General features: G+C 51.4%; 1 protein-coding gene across 8 annotated transcripts in view; it reads right to left on the bottom strand.

The window, feature by feature from the left end:
- Positions 1 to 4,543: 4,543 nt before the first annotated feature.
- Positions 4,544 to 16,651, bottom strand: part of ZDHHC7 (zinc finger DHHC-type palmitoyltransferase 7) — a 30,811-nt gene continuing 18,703 nt past the window's right edge. For all 8 annotated transcript variants that reach the window (XM_036274783.1, XM_036274784.1, XM_036274785.1 and 5 more), the window contains exons 4-8: positions 10,453 to 10,577; positions 8,550 to 8,646; positions 8,007 to 8,088; positions 7,076 to 7,206; positions 4,544 to 6,456 (exon numbers count right to left, since the gene is read on the bottom strand). In XM_036274783.1, coding sequence (XP_036130676.1) covers positions 6,280 to 6,456; positions 7,076 to 7,206; positions 8,007 to 8,088; positions 8,550 to 8,646; positions 10,453 to 10,577 — 612 coding nt within the window. In that variant the 3' untranslated portion in view covers positions 4,544 to 6,279. The remainder of the gene's footprint in view (positions 6,457 to 7,075; positions 7,207 to 8,006; positions 8,089 to 8,549; positions 8,647 to 10,452; positions 10,578 to 16,651) is intronic.

The raw sequence follows: 16,651 nt of genomic DNA, 5'->3' as shown, positions 1-16,651 counted from the left end.
CCTTCGGGATGGCTGGGACCGAGGGAACGCCGCGTTACTCCGAGGGCACGCCAGTGGGAACCGCACCGTGGCGCCCGGGCCACCGAGTCCGAGCCGTCGGGCCACTGGCTCCGCGGGAAAATGACTCTCTCCCCTTGAAGGACACACTGAAGGGGGCCACCCTCCGCTGACGGAACCGTTTCCTGGTTGAATAATTGTTAGAGATGCCTTTCCCCACAGCCACACCTCCTGCATGAATCGTGTCGGCTTCAAGGCCTTTCCCATGAAGCCACAAATGATGCTCAAAATGAGTCCGTTCTAAAAGCCCCCCAAAGAGGGGAAGGGAGAGGGAGATAGAAACATCGATGCGAGAGAACATTGATTGTCCGCCTGCTTCACGCCCCCTACTGGGGATCAGGCCCACACCCTGGGCATGTGCCCTGACCGGGAATCGAACCGGGACCGCTCAGTCCATGGGATGATGCTCAATCCACTGAGCCACACCAGGCGGGCTAAAAGGCTATTTTAGAGTAGCCTGTAAGCAGCAAAACTCAACACCTTACTTCCTGAATCACATACTTTTTAGAAACTACTTATTCCACAAACATACAAAGACTCTACAATTGAAATTCTCCAAAAGGCTAGTCACCTCAACAAGTCAAAGGGCTGTTTCCAATTTGTTCTTCCTGTTCTGATGTTACTTAGACGTGTGTGTGTACATGTGTATAGTAATCTTGACACAGGTGTATCAGTGAGGATGGTCCTATTCACTTGTACAGGTATTATTTCAGTGTTGCCAGAGGGTGGTTTAATACTTGCATTGAGTCGCGACCATAGGTCAACTCTTCCCAGCATTTAGACTTTGTTACTCAAAGTGGGTCTGTGGCCAGCAGCAGCAGCACCAGGAGTTGGTTAGAAACGCAGACTCTCAGGCTACACCCCAGACCTGCCGAATCAGAATATAAATTTGACCATATGCCAGGGAACCGGTTGAGTGCATTATGGTCCGAGAGCTCAGATAGAGTGGGAGGGAGAGAGAGGAAGAGAGAGAGAAACATCGACGTGAAAGGGACACATCAAGTGGCTGCCATCCACACAACCCAACCAGGGCCAGGGACAAACTGCAACCAAGGTACATGCTCTTAGTGGGAACCGAACCCGGGTCTCTCTGGACCGCAGGCCGATGCTCTAGGCCAGGGCTGCTGGACGTTTTTAATAGGAGGCCTTTGGACAACATGGTGGTATCCTTATGAAAACAGGGCCTGGCTGAGCATTCGCGTTCGTGGGTTTCCACGTGTGTGGCCACTGTTCAGAAAAATCCGAGGCAATGTGGGAGCTTGTTTCCGTCTCATCTCCAATCAGCCTTCAGAGTCATGTGTCTTGGGGATGTTCCAGCACTGAAAAAATCCTGTCTACACAGCAAAGTATCTGTTGCCCCACTTGGATGAGAGAGAGGGCCACAGAATGGGCCAGGTATTTTTAGGCACTGTGGGCTGATGGACACGGGAAGGGAGACGGCGTGTAACGGTGGCAATTTGCATTCCTGAGACGGGATGAAACGTATGCCGTCGCTGGTTTCTACAATTGTTTTGTGTTACCTGGAGTTGCTGTGTTTGTGTTATTTGCAACCTGTGTAGGGACGGAGTCTGCTTCAGGCCCGTGAGCGTGCAAACGTTTTGGTGGTCCCTGTCTATGAAGCTCTGAGAGGTGCATTGTTCTGTCATAGGCTTGTGGACATGTCTGTTTGTCCCCAGGACCAGGTGGCTTCACTCGTAAATTCTACCGACCATTTAAGGAGGAATTAATGGCAATCCTTGTCAAACTCTTCCAAAAATCTGAAGAGGAGGACACACTTCCAAACTCTTTCGAGGCCAGCATTACATTGATACCAAAGCCAGAGAAAAACAGCACAAGAAAATAAAACTATAGGCTAATATCCCCGATAAACATACTGTGTGATTTCAACTCTGACATTCTGGAAAAGACAAAACTGTGAGATAGTGAAAAGGTCAGTGGTTGCTGTGGGGAGCAGAGCACAGAGGAATTGCAGGGAGAAGACTGTGTGAACAATGATGAGAGATGCGTCATTATACATGTGTCTGAACCACAGACTGTGCACCACCAAGAGTGAGCCAGCGTCAAGGTGGACTCTGGGTGACAGTGTCGGTGCAGGTTCATCAGCTGCAACAGATGCACCTCTGGGGGGGTCTGGGGGGGCATGCAAGCGTGCGGACAGAAGGGGTGTGGGAGATCTCTGTGCCTCCCATTTTATTTTGCTGTGAGCCTAAAACTGCTCTGGAAAAAAACTAATTTTCTTTTAAAAGGACAAAGGAACAATAAACAAGCCCTTGGAGATTAAAGCTACCATACCCGAATAAAACAGCCAGCAGAAGAGCTGGAAGACCACGTGAAGGACGCGTCCCGGAAACACAGTACGAGGGGAAGGGAGGAGCTACTCTAGACAGTGCGACTTTCCACCTGTAAGAGTCAGAGAATAAGATCGAGGCGTGAAAGTCCCAAAGATATGACGCAGCACATTTGCCAGGACCAAAAATCACGTATCTCAGACGGAAAGGGGCCACCACGCATTAATTAGCACAGGGCACCAAGGCAGATCATTGTTAACTTTGAGGAACTGGGACTAAAAAGAGGATATTCAAGGCGTCCTAAGATTAAAAAGCAGCAGCAGCTAGGTCACATAAGACAGCAACCAGGAGGACATGGATCCTCTGGCAACGACAGTTTGGCACCTGAATGAGAGGCATGGAACAGAGAATCCATGGTCTGGCTCAACCATCAACCAAAGGTGAGGGTAGAATAAGGAATTTTTGCAGACTACAATCTTAAAAAACTTGAGTAACATACCCCTTCTCCAGGAACTACTAGGGAACACACTGCACCAGTTGAAGAATTGGAAAGGGGCAGAACCCAAGAAGCCGGAGACTGAACACCGGAGTCTCGGGGAGACAGCCGTGCAGAGCACCCGAAGCCAGGGCAGCGGAGGGCTGGGGAGGCAGGTGGTAACTACCTCGTTTTTCTCCGGGGAAAGAGAAAGATGTGTATCACAGGACCCTACTTGGTTTAACACAAAGTAATTAGTCATCCTAGTGTACACTCTAGCGAACAAAACGTGCACTGTGGGGAGGGGGAGAGCAGGCAGCGACTCGGGGGGCACCAGGAACTTGGAAATCACGTGTTCTCTGGATTGAAAACGCGTTGTGCGTGGAACCTCCCTCCATGATTTTCTCGTTTTCCACCGGGCCGGGCGATCGAGCCATTCATTCTCTCACAGAGCGAATGCCGGCCCCGCCTGTTAGCCGAACCAGCCGCGGATCGGCATCGTCCGTGCCTGTCCCCTTTGTGCCCTTGGGCTGCCTTCACGTGAATGATCAGCTGGATGGATACGAGCGGTTTGGTTTCACCTCTGATCTGCCAGCCTTGCCAGTAGCTTACCCTTCTGCTGAGGCACCTGAATGCTACCAGGGAATCTGTGTGGATTCTGTGGGCATCCCTGTTCCTCTGCTTAGGCAGTCGAACCAAAATTATATATGATAGACGAGATTTTAGCCAACTCCCTGTTTGGGTAGTACATTCATTTTCCATTTGAATGCAAATGTACTTCTTGATACTGAGCCTGTGTAATGTCCCAACAGGAGGAACACAAATGACATTGCAGCAGTTCTGCAGAGCCACAGACACGGGCCTAAGAGTGGCTGCTGGCCTGGTGTCCGGGCTCAGGGACGTGTCTCCGTGTCCAGGGCCCTTTGTGTTCCTACAAGCCAGTGAGTGCCTCGTGGAAGTGTGTGTGTGGCACCCCTGCAGGCACAGGGCTGGTCGTTCGTGGGTTGCCCGTCTTCCCTAAGCGGCAGTAGGGGGACCCGGTCACCCTCTTCACCCACCTGTGGGTCCCTCAAGCACAAATATTAGAAAAGTCTGTTGAATTAAATTGTAAGAAGCTGAAATTCTGGCTTGAAGGATGCTTTTAAAGATTATTTTATTTCGAAGAGCACTGAGCCCCGCCGGTGTGGCTCAGTGGTTGAGCACCAACCCATGCTCCAAAAGGTCACTGGTTCGATTCCCGGTCAGGGCACATGCCCAGGTTGTGGGCCTGATCTCCAGTGGGGGGCGTGCAGGAGGCAGCCAATCGATGTTCTCTCTCATCAATGTTTCTCTGTCTCTCCTCCCTTACTCTCTAAAAATCAATAAAGAAAAAAAAATATTTTTAAACAAACAAAAACAAAGAGCACTGAAAAAAATTATAGAACTGTTTAGGAGAAAGCTGAGCAAAACGATGTGTGTCGATCTGAGTGCAACATGAAGCGTGGACTGGGCAGCCGGTGTGAGCGGCACTGGAATGCCATCACTCCACGGGCACCAAAGTGTCCAGAGGCTGTGGAGACAGTTGAGGGGTGACTGTCACAGCCCAGGGTACTGGTGTCAATAAGCCAAGGAAACGCCAGCCACGGAAAACACACCGACAATCCACCAAGAACTGTGCCACATAAACTGTTTTAGAACCATCAACGAGTGACTTTATTTCATATAAAAGTTACATTGAAAGAAGAGGTTGAAAAGTCAAGTATACTTGATTTGCACATACTTGCCGAGTCTCACAGGATTCAACCACTTCGATAATTTTTTTTATTGATAAACAGGATATACATATTAAAAGGCTCACTCTGAAGCCCAATACACATGTCCAACCCAGACAACAGATGTGCAAATGAATATGCAAAACGATCTCCGGAGACCCTCCTGGACCACCCATTTCTGTGTGACGCAGTCGCGAAAGTGCCCTGCAGCTCTGCTCACTGGCTGCCGTTGTCCTGAGCAGGTCCCTTTGTGGTTTTGCATCAGCAGTGGTAGAAGCCCTGATTAGGATAGGGGACGGATTAATCGGAAACAAAAACAAACGGTTCACAGATGAACAGAAAGGCAAAGACCAGGAGGGAAAGACCAACTTCCTCAGCGTGGGAGGCAGGCGTCAAGGAGACGCTCGGGCTGCCCAGAGGGCTTCCTCGTGAGGCCGCGAAGCAGGTACAGACCAGGCAAGTTTAAGGCGAGTCCCCAAGGAGGGGAGCTGTTTGCTTTCCGGCATAATTTAACCTCTGCACCAAGGGTCCTATTTGATCACTGGTGACGTGGGTAGAGAAACAAAAATGATAAAATTAAAAGAACAAAAAAACAAGCTGTTGCCATCCTGAATATTCTTTGCATGTGAGGGGCAGAGCCAGGGCTCGGGGCCTCGAGGTCCCCTCACCTCCGTGATGCCCAGAGGCCAACACCTGCCCCCTCAGTGTGTCCCTGTTGCTGTGCCTGCCCTCCTCCCACACACCGACCGGCTCAGGGTGACGGCGCCTCTGCTCTTCACTGAGGCGCTGCTGACGCGCTGCTGATTCGGCTGGAACACGTCGGCCCACGGCCCTCATGCGCTCAGTTTTAAGGTAAAATGAAAACAGGAGGGCAACAAGGACCACACAGGAATGATTGTTCTTTGGATCGAGATACTCTCCAGTTTGCAATACATTCATAGTGAACCCCATGGGAGGAGGGTCCCGGGGCAGCTCTCCCCGCTTCCCTGAAACGTCGGTTTCTAAAAAATAGCTTGTTTGCTGCACACGGCCATTAAATGTTACATCGCCTGAACGACACTGTCAAGTCTAACACACATGCACACGCGCGCACACAGACACACACAGACTTGCTGCAGGGTCAGAGAGGCCCCCGGGGCAGTGGAAGTGTACCTGAAGCCGCCTTTGCTGTTCAATGCACAGATCTTTTGCAAATTCAGTGCAAAGTGTCAGAGCTAATGGAGACCAAAATGGACTTCTATGTAAACGCCCCTTCTTGGTCAAGGGAGTGCACTAATGAATCACAGGGTCAACAGGAACTTCCTGGAACCACGCGGAGAATTCTACTCACTGGATTGACTTTTCTTCATGATTGAAAGCAGCGCAGCACACGGGATTTTAATAACCCATGTCATATCACACAGCTTCTTAGAAAATGCAAAGTACTCAACAGAAATCCTAGCTGTGCGGGAAGATAACGCCATTTGGCTTCCTTGCGTGGCCACATCCCTTGCGTTGGTGGTATAGGTGGAACTGAAGAGCATCATCCGGTACTAGTTTGGAAACCTGCCATCGGTGACTGTAAATATATAAAATTCTGCTTGCTGCAAGCAATCGGTCTGTGTAGGTTCCATTTGCCCTATTGGTCACAGATGAGCTGTTGATACCCTTTCAGACCCCAAATAAATAATTTAAGTCCATTAACATGTTCCAGCAGATGACAGAGGCCTCACACGGAGAACTCTGGGCCTCCTTTTCTGGGTCTCATTTGCAGTTGCCGAAATCGAAAGCCAACAAAGGGATTCATCCAGAGGAGTGAGGGCGGTCCCCCAAAGACAGATTTCATCCCTTCCCATCGGAGCCTCCGCTCCCAGGTCGGCTTCTCGCTTTTCAATCTCTCAATCTCCTGGAAGCAGAAAGAAAAGCAAGTGGGTGGCAGCCAGGAAACCCCCCACACATCCAGGTTAGGCTGAGAGGTAAAAACAGGAAACATCAGACTGTCCACTGCACTTGAGAGCAAGGTGTTCAGGTGAAGTGTGGGCTCTCGGTCCTGGCACCGGCCCCACAGCCTCCCTGACACAGCCGGACCAATGGCAGGCAGCTGGGCAGCGGCCACCAGCTAGGACAGCCCAGGCGGCCACAGTGGAGCAGGAGAGAGCTGGCCGTCCAGGCCAGGGGCAACCTTTGATTCATTTACTACAAATATTTATTGAGTGTCTGCTCTAGGCCTCCAGTTCAAAGGGGTGAAGGCGATCAATACCTGCAACTCACTCAGCTGCTCCAGGGGTGGGTCTCCTAGAAACTGGGAACCTGCCTGGTCTGTTGACTCTCAAGTCACACTGATCCCTGAAATATGCACTGTGCATAATGACAAAGAACAAACACAGCGAGCCTTTCGGAGCTTATCAAGGCTGTCCAATTAATCTCCCGAGTTAATACACACGCACCTGCTGTTGACATTAGACTTTCCCATGTACTCAAGCGTCAACCGAGCATTAAGCAAACACGGCGAGAACAAGGCATACCGTTTCATCATTGCATATCGAGTGGATCTGGGTGCCAAACATAACCGCAGTGAAAGTGAAGAACAGGAGACCCTCAAGGCACAGGAAGATCAACAGGATTACAGTGATCGGAGGGGAAAAATCACTGCACTCTGTGAACAAGAGAAAGTGGGTTGTGACTGGACATCACAGCACGATGACTGCCCCAAACCGCAGGACGTCGCGTGTGTGGCTCCCAGGACCCTCACAGTGGCAGCCCCTGGGCCGGCTTCCAGGAAGAAGGTGCTCATTTTGTAAATGGGCACATTCACTGCTCACCAAGGGATGGAGGAGGCCGCCCCTTCTGAGCAAAAACTCACACCACCGTTTCCCGATGAGCAGTTTCCCAAGATTCCCTGCTACCAGAGGTTTCTATTAGACTGCATCTGTGTTTTAACGTGCTTGTTAAAGTGCACCTGAAGATGGAGAAGAGAGGCGCGTGCACCTGCACACGGGGGTACACACAGGCGTTCCTCACCCGCCCTGGGGCAGGACGACGGTGGCCTGCTGGCGTGTCCAGGGTGGCCCCGCTGTGCCCCTGCACGCCACTCTCGGTCAGACGAGGGAACCTGAACATTGCCTCGCTGGCTCAGCACAAACTCAACACCAGCTTTGGAGGGAACAACGCTAACCTCCCTCTAGTCTCAATATCTGAAACTACAAACAAGACTATCTAGTAGAAATTATTAATTGACTAAGGAAGAACAGTTATATGTATATATGTATATATATAGCTTCATTATACTGGGAAAAAGACAGTGCTAATACCCATATTTTTTCCTAAAAAAAAAAAAAAAAACCCTCCTAAAGAAGCAGTGAGGATTTCTTTCAAAACTGGAAAATCAACTGTCCTTGAAAGTCTTCCCCTCTCCACCCACAGCATGACTGCCGGGAAGGGCACACACAAGCTTACCTGTCCACTGGCCCCGGACACAGGAAATGAACTGGAGCCCACAGAGAATCAGAGCATGGACTGAGGAGAGAGCTATGTACATCTGGAAGGAGGGAGACAGTGGTTACAACTGCTGAGCAATTACATGTTTCTGGGAGCAAAGGCTGCCTGATCTCAGGCCAACTCCTCCACTTCACGCGTCAGTACAAGTGACGAGGGAAGGAATCGACTGCAGTAGGTGGCAACTGCCTGCCCAAGATCATGTTGGTCCAAGTTAAATAATTTTATTGAAAAGCATACAGTAGGGAATTATGTTCTAATTTCAACAGGATCCCACTAAGAACTGTGTCTCAGAGAAAAAATGACAGTAAAACACCACAAGCAACATATATTTATCTGTTAGACTACTTCCTACCAGTCGGCACAGTATTATAATCTGAATCTGGAGAAAGGGTTGCAGGGAAACCGGTCTGATGTTAGAATAAATTTACCAGCTCCAGGCAAGATTCTAGTTTGAGAATTTTAAATTCAAATATAAGTTACTACATAAATATTTCTACTCACAGTGAAGAGCACAAAAAATCTCTGATTCTTTTCTCCTACACAATTGTTCACCCACGGACAGTGATGATCCATTTTCCGAATACATCTTTTGCAAATACTAAAAGGAGAGTTTTGATGATTAGTATTCTATGCTCTGAGGTAACAAACCCCAGGCCACGCATCCAATACATGAAATTACAGTGCTGGTCAGAGGCCACTGAGGGCACTCCCTGCTCTAGGAAGGGGCTGTGGTACCTGCAGTGGTGGGCGCTCGGGCTGCTCTAGGGAAGGGGCGCAGGTACCTGCAGTGGTGGGCGTTCGGGATGCTCTAGGGAAGGGGCTGTGGTACCTGCAGTGGTGGGCGCTCGGGCTGCTCTAGGGAAGGGGCACAGGTACCTGCAGTGGTGGGCGTTCGGGATGCTCTAGGGAAGGGGCTGTGGTACCTGCAGTGGTGGGTGCTCAGACTGCTTTAGGAAGGGGTGCAGGTACCTGCAGTGGTGGGTGCTCAGACTGCTCTAGGGAAGGGGCGCAGGTACCTGCAGTGGTGGGCGCTCAGGCTGCTCTAGGAAGGGGCGCAGGTACCTGCAGTGGTGGGCGCTCGGGCTGCTCTAGGGAAGGGGCTGTGGTACCTGCAGTGGTGGGTGCTCGGGCTGCTCTAGGGAAGGGGTGCAGGTACCTGCAGTGGTGGGCGCTCGGGCTGCTCTAGGGAAGGGGCTGTGGTACCTGCAGTGGTGGGCGCTCGGGCTTCTCTAGGGAAGGGGTGCAGGTACCTGCAGTGGTGGGTGCTCAGACTGCTCTAGGAAGGGGTGCAGGTACCTGCAGTGGTGGGCGCTCGGGCTGCTCTAGGGAAGGGGCTGTGGTACCTGCAGTGGTGGGTGCTCAGACTGCTCTAGGGAAGGGGCGCAGGTACCTGCAGTGGTGGGCGCTCGGGCTGCTCTAGGAAGGGGTGCAGGTACCTGCAGTGGTGGGGCTCAGACTGCTTTAGGAAGGGGTGCAGGTACCTGCAGTGGTGGGGCTCAGACTGCTTTAGGAAGGGGTGCAGGTACCTGCAGTGGTGGGCGCTCAGACTGCTCTAGGAAGGGGTGCAGGTACCTGCAGTGGTGGGCGCTCAGACTGCTCTAGGAAGGGGTGCAGGTACCTGCAGTGGTGAGTGCTCAGACTGCTCTAGGGAAGGGGCGCAGGTACCTGCAGTGGTGGGCGCTCAGACTGCTCTAGGAAGGGGTGCAGGTACCTGCAGTGGTGGGCGCTCAGGATGCTCTAGGGAAGGGGCTGTGGTACCTGCAGTGGTGGGCGCTCGGGCTGCTCTAGGAAGGGGCTGTGGTACCTGCAGTGGTGGGCGCTCAGACTGCTCTAGGGAAGGGGTGCAGGTACCTGCAGAGGTGGGTGCTCAGACTGCTCTAGGAAGGGGTGCAGGTACCTGCAGTGGTGGGCGCTCAGGATGCTCTAGGAAGGGGTGCAGGTACCTGCAGTGGTGGGCGCTCAGGCTGCTCTAGGAAGGGGTGCAGGTACCTGCAGTGGTGGGCGCTCAGACTGCTCTAGGAAGGGGTGCAGGTACCTGCAGTGGTGGGCGCTCAGACTGCTCTAGGAAGGGGCGCAGGTACCTGCAGTGGTGGGCGCTCAGACTGCTCTAGGAAGGGGCGCAGGTACCTGCAGTGGTGGGCGCTCAGACTGCTCTAGGAAGGGGCGCAGGTACCTGCAGTGGTGGGCGCTCAGACTGCTCTAGGAAGGGGCGCAGGTACCTGCAGTGGTGGGCGCTCAGACTGCTCTAGGGAAGGGGCGCAGGTACCTGCAGTGGTGGGCGCTCAGACTGCTCTAGGGAAGGGGTGCAGGTACCTGCAGTGGTGGGTGCTCAGACTGCTCTAGGAAGGGGTGCAGGTACCTGCAGTGGTGGGGCTCAGACTGCTCTAGGAAGGGGTGCAGGTACCTGCAGTGGTGGGCGCGCTCAGGCTTGATACAGCAGCACTTTGGGCACTTGTAGATCACTTCTCCAGGCTTCAGCTGCAAACTCTCCATGTACTCTTTAGTAGCGTTTCCTTTGGGTACTGCCCCCTACAGTTTAATAAGAGTATTTAGTTGGGAGAAGAAGGAAAGGTTAAAACCAGTCAATAAATGTAGGAATCAGTCTTAGATTTTATGTATCATAATAAAATCATTAGTAATTCTGTAGTTGCCTCTTAAAGCACATTAGCATGAAAAATAACTATTAGGCAGGACCAGATGTTTTATTTTTCTTGAAAACTAACACGTATTAAAATGAACTCAAGCTAAATGCCGTATCGCCCTTCATAAACTGGTGAGTCACATGAGGTTTCCCTAGCTGACGCGCGCTCCACCGGAGCACGGTTTGTCTGGGAAGCCACTCCAACTCAAGGGCAGCTGATCGGCACCGTGTCCCTATTCCCCCCTTCTAATGGGCAGGGTTGGCCAGATAACGCTGCCCATGGCTGTCAGCTGAACAAAACCACCTCACAAAGGGCTTTATCTTGTGTTTTTATATGAAATGCACCTGTGTCTGCCAACCTAGCCAAGAGCACTCACACTCCAACCTGGAACGTGTGGCCCTGAGTAACTGAGCCAACTCGGCGTCTGGCCATGGTCAGGGGCTGACAGTGCACTGCACGCGCCCGGGAGCTGGGGAGCTGGGGAGCTGGGGGAGCTGGGGGAGCTGGGGAAAGATAAGCAACGGGGCAGCAACAGGAAGACGACTTAGGGACCCGTGAACTCCGGCAAGGAGCCGTCTGTAGGGAACCGCGCAGGGTGGAGGCCAGGCACACGGCAGCCAGGCCGGAGCGGTGGGCAGCGATGGCCCGAGTAGGCCACAACAGGAATGCCTTGGTCTTTGGGCCGTGGAGAGGTGTAATGGAAAACACGTTTGGAAGATGAGTCTGGCTGCGGTGACAGGCTGGACCAAGATAAATGACGTGACTAGAGTGGACGGGGTGCGGGGAGGGAGGTTGTTCTAAATGTCTCAACGTAGGGAACAAGGTCTGTCTTCCACTGCTTAGCCGCTCGGGCCGTGCTTCGTGCAGAAACGCACCCTTCTGGAGAATGAGCCCCCTAAGCCACTGCGAGAGCAGGGCCCTGGGAGGCGGGGGAGGTGGCGGGTAAGGGGACAGTGAGCGACTCCACTGACCAGCAGGGGCAGTGCTGGGGCTCCTCCAGGCCCAGAAGCGCAGGCTGGACGCCGAGCCGTCCGAACCTCTGCGGCTGAGGGCTCACGCCCTTTGAGAAAGCTCAGCAGGCGAGCGGGCCACGGCCCTCCGTCCCCAAGGCCCAGGAACCACCGTGCAGCCCGTCACCAGCAGGAAGTAAGGCCTCCAGGATGTGCCCTGGGAAGTGGGTCGGGGGACTGCGGGCAAAATGTGACCGTTCTCCGCCCGAACCTCCACCGCGGTGACCTCTCCCGTTCCTGTGCTAACCTGAGGAAGCTGCTTCGGTCAAGGCCCCAGAGCTCCCTAACACTTCGACTGTCTCCTTAAAGGAGGCACAAAAGGTAAGGGTTTAAACTCTTGCTTTTGAAAATTTAAAGCAGAATGTTGGGCACAACATTTTACTTAATTTACATACCACAGTTTGGAGTCTTTCAAGTTCCCTCCCCCAATCCAGGAGTCTTAATGCTATTATGATTTTATAAAATACCATGATGTTACATACTCACTCCTGGTAACAGCTCAATGTCACACATGTCCATAAGAGGAAATGGACCAGATTTAGAACTCCACCCACCTTAATTTTTATGACACACACATGTAATTTTCTAGTAAAATCAGATGTGATAAAATACCCTTCTGAAAAGCAGAACACCCCAACACTACCCATAGTTTTAGGAAATTGCTTATGATTTTTCACTGGAAAAAGGTGTGTGTCCCAAAGGGGGAGGCAAACAATCGTTATGTGAACCCAGGGCCTGGAGACTCCGTTCCAGACACTCCTTTTGGGGGCTCAGACCCTGGCAGTCTACGGAGCTCCTCAGGGCCATGTCTCCGCAGGGCTCCAAGATGACTTTTCTGAGGCCCCGGGGCTGATGACCTACACTTGGGTGCTGAGTCTTTCGAGGTGTGCTTTCGCAGACCAGACACCTGGCTGGAGGGCCAGCGGTCGCTCCCTTCACAGTCCACCTCCCAGCTGGGCGCCCAGGTCCTTGCTGGGTCACATCTGAAGGAGCGCCCGTCACCTCGGCACCAGTGGGGACCACTCTGCACTCCATCAGAAGAAACCTAAATAGCTGAGGCACATTCCTCAAGCTCACGTTCGTGTGAGAGCCAACTTCAGGGGCTGTTTTTTCCTAGAACTAGGACTGAGATCCCGGCCCCGGGCCACAGCCATGCTTCCGAGCTGCTTCCTACCCCAACTGGCCCGACTGCTCCCCTTTGCATAAAGCACTCCGACCCTAGCGCCCCATCTCACAGCCTGCCCTCAGCACCCCGACCACCACACAGAAGGAAACCAGAACCCACACTAGGAAAGTGCTCTCAGCCACGTCACACGTCCAGGAAAGTTATGCTCAGTAGTTTCTTTCTTTTACCCCGTGTCTTTTCATCTCGACCCACCAATTCCCGTCATGCATTCTGGATCCCTAGGACCTAACCACGGGGGAGTTGAACATGGGGCTTTCCCTCAGATCCTCTGTCGCATTTGTGGGACACATATGGGATGGGGAACATGTTAAAACATACACAAGAAGAAAACACACACACACACACACACACACACACACACACACACACACGGGTATAAACTGAAAACTCCAGAGTGGGAGGAAAGTTACAAGACAAAGGCCATGATTCTTCAATTTTAAATACCCCAAGGAAAGCCCCAATGGGGTGGCTCAGTTGGCTGGAGCATCGTCTGGTACACCAAAAAGATTTCAGGTTCAATCCCCAGTGGGGACACGTGTGGGAGGCAACCGATTAATGTTTCTCTCTCACATCGATATTTCTGTCTCTCCCTTCCTCTCTCTAAAATCAATAAACACCTAAGGAGGTGAAGATTTAAAAAAGACCCCAAGGGAAAAAGAGACAAGGAACCACAGAGATAAGAGATGTAAGAGACAGGCAAGCATCACAGAGTACAGACCTCATGTGGACCCTTATTCAAAGGAAGAAGAAGGCGAGAGAACTGACAGCTGAGGAGCTCGGCGCTCTAACTGGACAGGTACAAGACACTGTCCCGCTGCTCCGCGCGAGCTATGGCACTGAAGCTATGCTCCAGAGAAACGAGACAGGTCCACACAAAAACGTGTACATTTTCATGGCAGCAATATAAGTGGAAACCGCCCAAATGTCCAAGTGACGATGTCTAATAAACAAAATGGGGTCTGTCCATACAATGGAATGTTCTTCAGCCATAAAAAGAGTTCTTCAGACACTGACACAGGCTACAACATGGATGAATCCTGAAAATCTTATGCTGGGTGAAGGAAGCCAGACATAAAAGGACACGTGTTGCATTACATTTATATGATTCCAGAGTAGGCAAAAACAGGACGTAGATCAGTGGTTGCTTAGGGCTGGGGGAGGGTGGGGGACTAGGCAGTGATGGCTAGGAGTGCAGGGTTTTTTTTGTGGGGGGGTGATGAAATGTCTAAAATGGACTGTAGTGATGGTTGCACAATTCTGTGAATGCACTAAAAATCACCAAACTATGCACTCTATTTATTTATAGTCCTCGCCTGAGGACACGCTTACAGAGAGGAAGGGAGAGACAGAAACACTGATTGGGTTACCTTCTATATGTTCCCAACTGGGGCTCACACCCGCAACCCAGGTATGTGCCCTGACCGGGAATCGAACTGGCCACCTTTCAGTATGCAGGACAAGGCTCAACCAACTGAACTCCTCTGGCCAGGCTGAACTATACACTTTAAAAGGATGAATTTTTGTGATTTATGAATTAAATTTCAGTGGGAAAACTCTGATGTCCAGGCTCTCAAGCTCCTCCCCCACCTCGGTACTGCCTGCCTCTGGATGCTTCCATTCGACACTGCAATGGCGCAGCGAGACGCACAGGCCCAGCAGCAGAGGCTGCGCACCCTCCCTCGCCCCACCACTTCACTCCCCCCCTCGGGGCTTCCTGTAAGAGTTCTGAGGCCTTCTTCCAGAGGAGTGGTGGGTCCGGGAGCCGCACTGCCGCGGAGTTAGAGGGAACCACACTTGGAAAGGAAACAAACACTCTTTTTTTTTATCCTCACCCGAGGACATTTTTCCATTTTTTTGTATAGATAGAGTGGGAGGGAGAGAGAGGAAGAGAGAGAGAGAAACATCGATGTGAAAGGGACACATCGAGTGGCTGCCACCTGCACGACCAACCAGGGCTGGGGACAAACTGCAACCGAGGTACATGACCTTAGCGGGAACCGAACCCGGGTCTCTCCGGACCGCAGGCCAACGCTCTAACCGCTGAGCCAAACCGGCCAGGGCGGAAACAAACACTCTTACAAGGAGGGTCAGCCTGCTCAACCCTCCCCCCACGGCCCCACTCACACTGGGGACCTGTGTATGGAGGTGGTCCCATCACCAAAGCGCCTACAAAGAATAAGGGCAGCAAAAGCGGACATCCCTGTCTTGTTCCTGTTCTTAGGGGAAATGCTTTTAGTTTTTGCCCACTGAGTATGTTGGCTGTGGGTTTGTCATAGATGGCCTTTGGTATGTTGAGGTATGATCCCTCTACTCCCACTTTGCTGAGAGTTTTTATCAAAAACAGGTGATGGATTTTGTCAAATGCTTTTTCTGTGTCTATTGATATGATTGTGTGAGTTTTGCCTTTCAACTTGTTTACGTGATGTATCACATTGATTTGCAAATTATCGTACCAGCCTCGCATCCCTGGTAATGGTATATGATCTCTTTAATGTATTGCTGGATCCGATTTGAGAACATTTTGGTGAGGATTTTAGCATCTATGTTCTTCAGGGCTATTGGCCTGTAATTCTTTCTCTGTAGTATCTTTATCTGGTTTTGGAACTCGGATAATGCTGGCCTCGGAAAAGAGCTTAGAAGTGTTCCCTCCTCTTGGATTTTTTTTTTTTAATCCTCACATGAGGGTTGTTTTTTGTTTTGTTTTTTTCCCCATTTATCTTTAGATAGAGTAGGGTTGGGGGAGGGGAGAGAGAGAAAGAGAAAAAAAAGGACATGGATGTGAGAGGCACACCGACTGGCTGCCTCCCGCACGACCCTGACCAGGGCCGGGGACTGAACCACAACCGAGGTACGTGCCCCTGACCGGAATCAAACCTGTGACTCTGGTCCAAGGGCCAATGCTCCACCCGCTGAGCCAACCCGGCCAGGGCCCTCTTGGATTTTTTTGAACAGTTTGAGTGTGATAGGTGTTAGTTCTTTGAATGTTTGGTAAAACTCGCCTGTGAAGCCATCTGGCTTAGGGCTTTTTTGTTGCTGGGAGGTTTTTTTAAATTACTGCTTCAATTTCTTCAGTTGCTATCAGCCTGTTCAGGTTTTCTGGTTGTTCCTGATGCAATTTTGGAAGATGGTATTTTTCTAGGAATTTGTCCACTTTCATCCAGGTTGTCCAACTTGTTGGCATATAGTTGTTCACAGCATTTTCTTACAATCTACTGGCTCTCTGTGGTGTCAGTTGTTACTTCACCTCTTTCGTTTCTGATGTTATTTCTTTGGGTCTTCTCTCTTTGTTTCTTGATGAGTCTGGTTAAAGGTTCATCAATCTAGTTTATCTTTTCAAAGAACCAGCTCTTGGTTTCACTGATCTTTTGTATTTTTTTTTAAGTCTCTATGTAATTTATTTCTGCTCTGACCTTTATTATTTCCTTTCTTCTACTTACTCTGGGCTTTTCTTGTTGTTCTCTAATTCTTTTAGTTGTAGGGTTAGATAGCTTATCAGAGATTTCTCTGCACAACACCCTCCGGAAAGCAGAGGGTCACTCTGAGTCACTGCTGGGTGCAGCCCCCGGGCCCTTCTCTTCTGGGGCGCACGCTGTCGCGCTGCCTTTCCAGCAGTCGGAGCCCGGGGTACCTCTCCGCTGGGGCTGCTGACATCAGGGAGCTCTTCCCTGGGAAGGTATGGACCCAGACTCCCCGGCAGACTGCGTTCCCCTGGATCCCTCCGCCCGGGCTGTCCTTCCAGTCTGCTGCTCAGGGTTTGGGGTCCCC

This window comes from Molossus molossus, unplaced genomic scaffold (genome assembly GCF_014108415.1).
Source record: "Molossus molossus isolate mMolMol1 unplaced genomic scaffold, mMolMol1.p scaffold_m16_p_21, whole genome shotgun sequence".
Lineage (NCBI taxonomy): Eukaryota > Metazoa > Chordata > Mammalia > Chiroptera > Molossidae > Molossus > Molossus molossus.
Note: the sequence above shows the minus strand (reverse complement) of the source record. Positions and strands in the feature narration are given on the sequence as shown.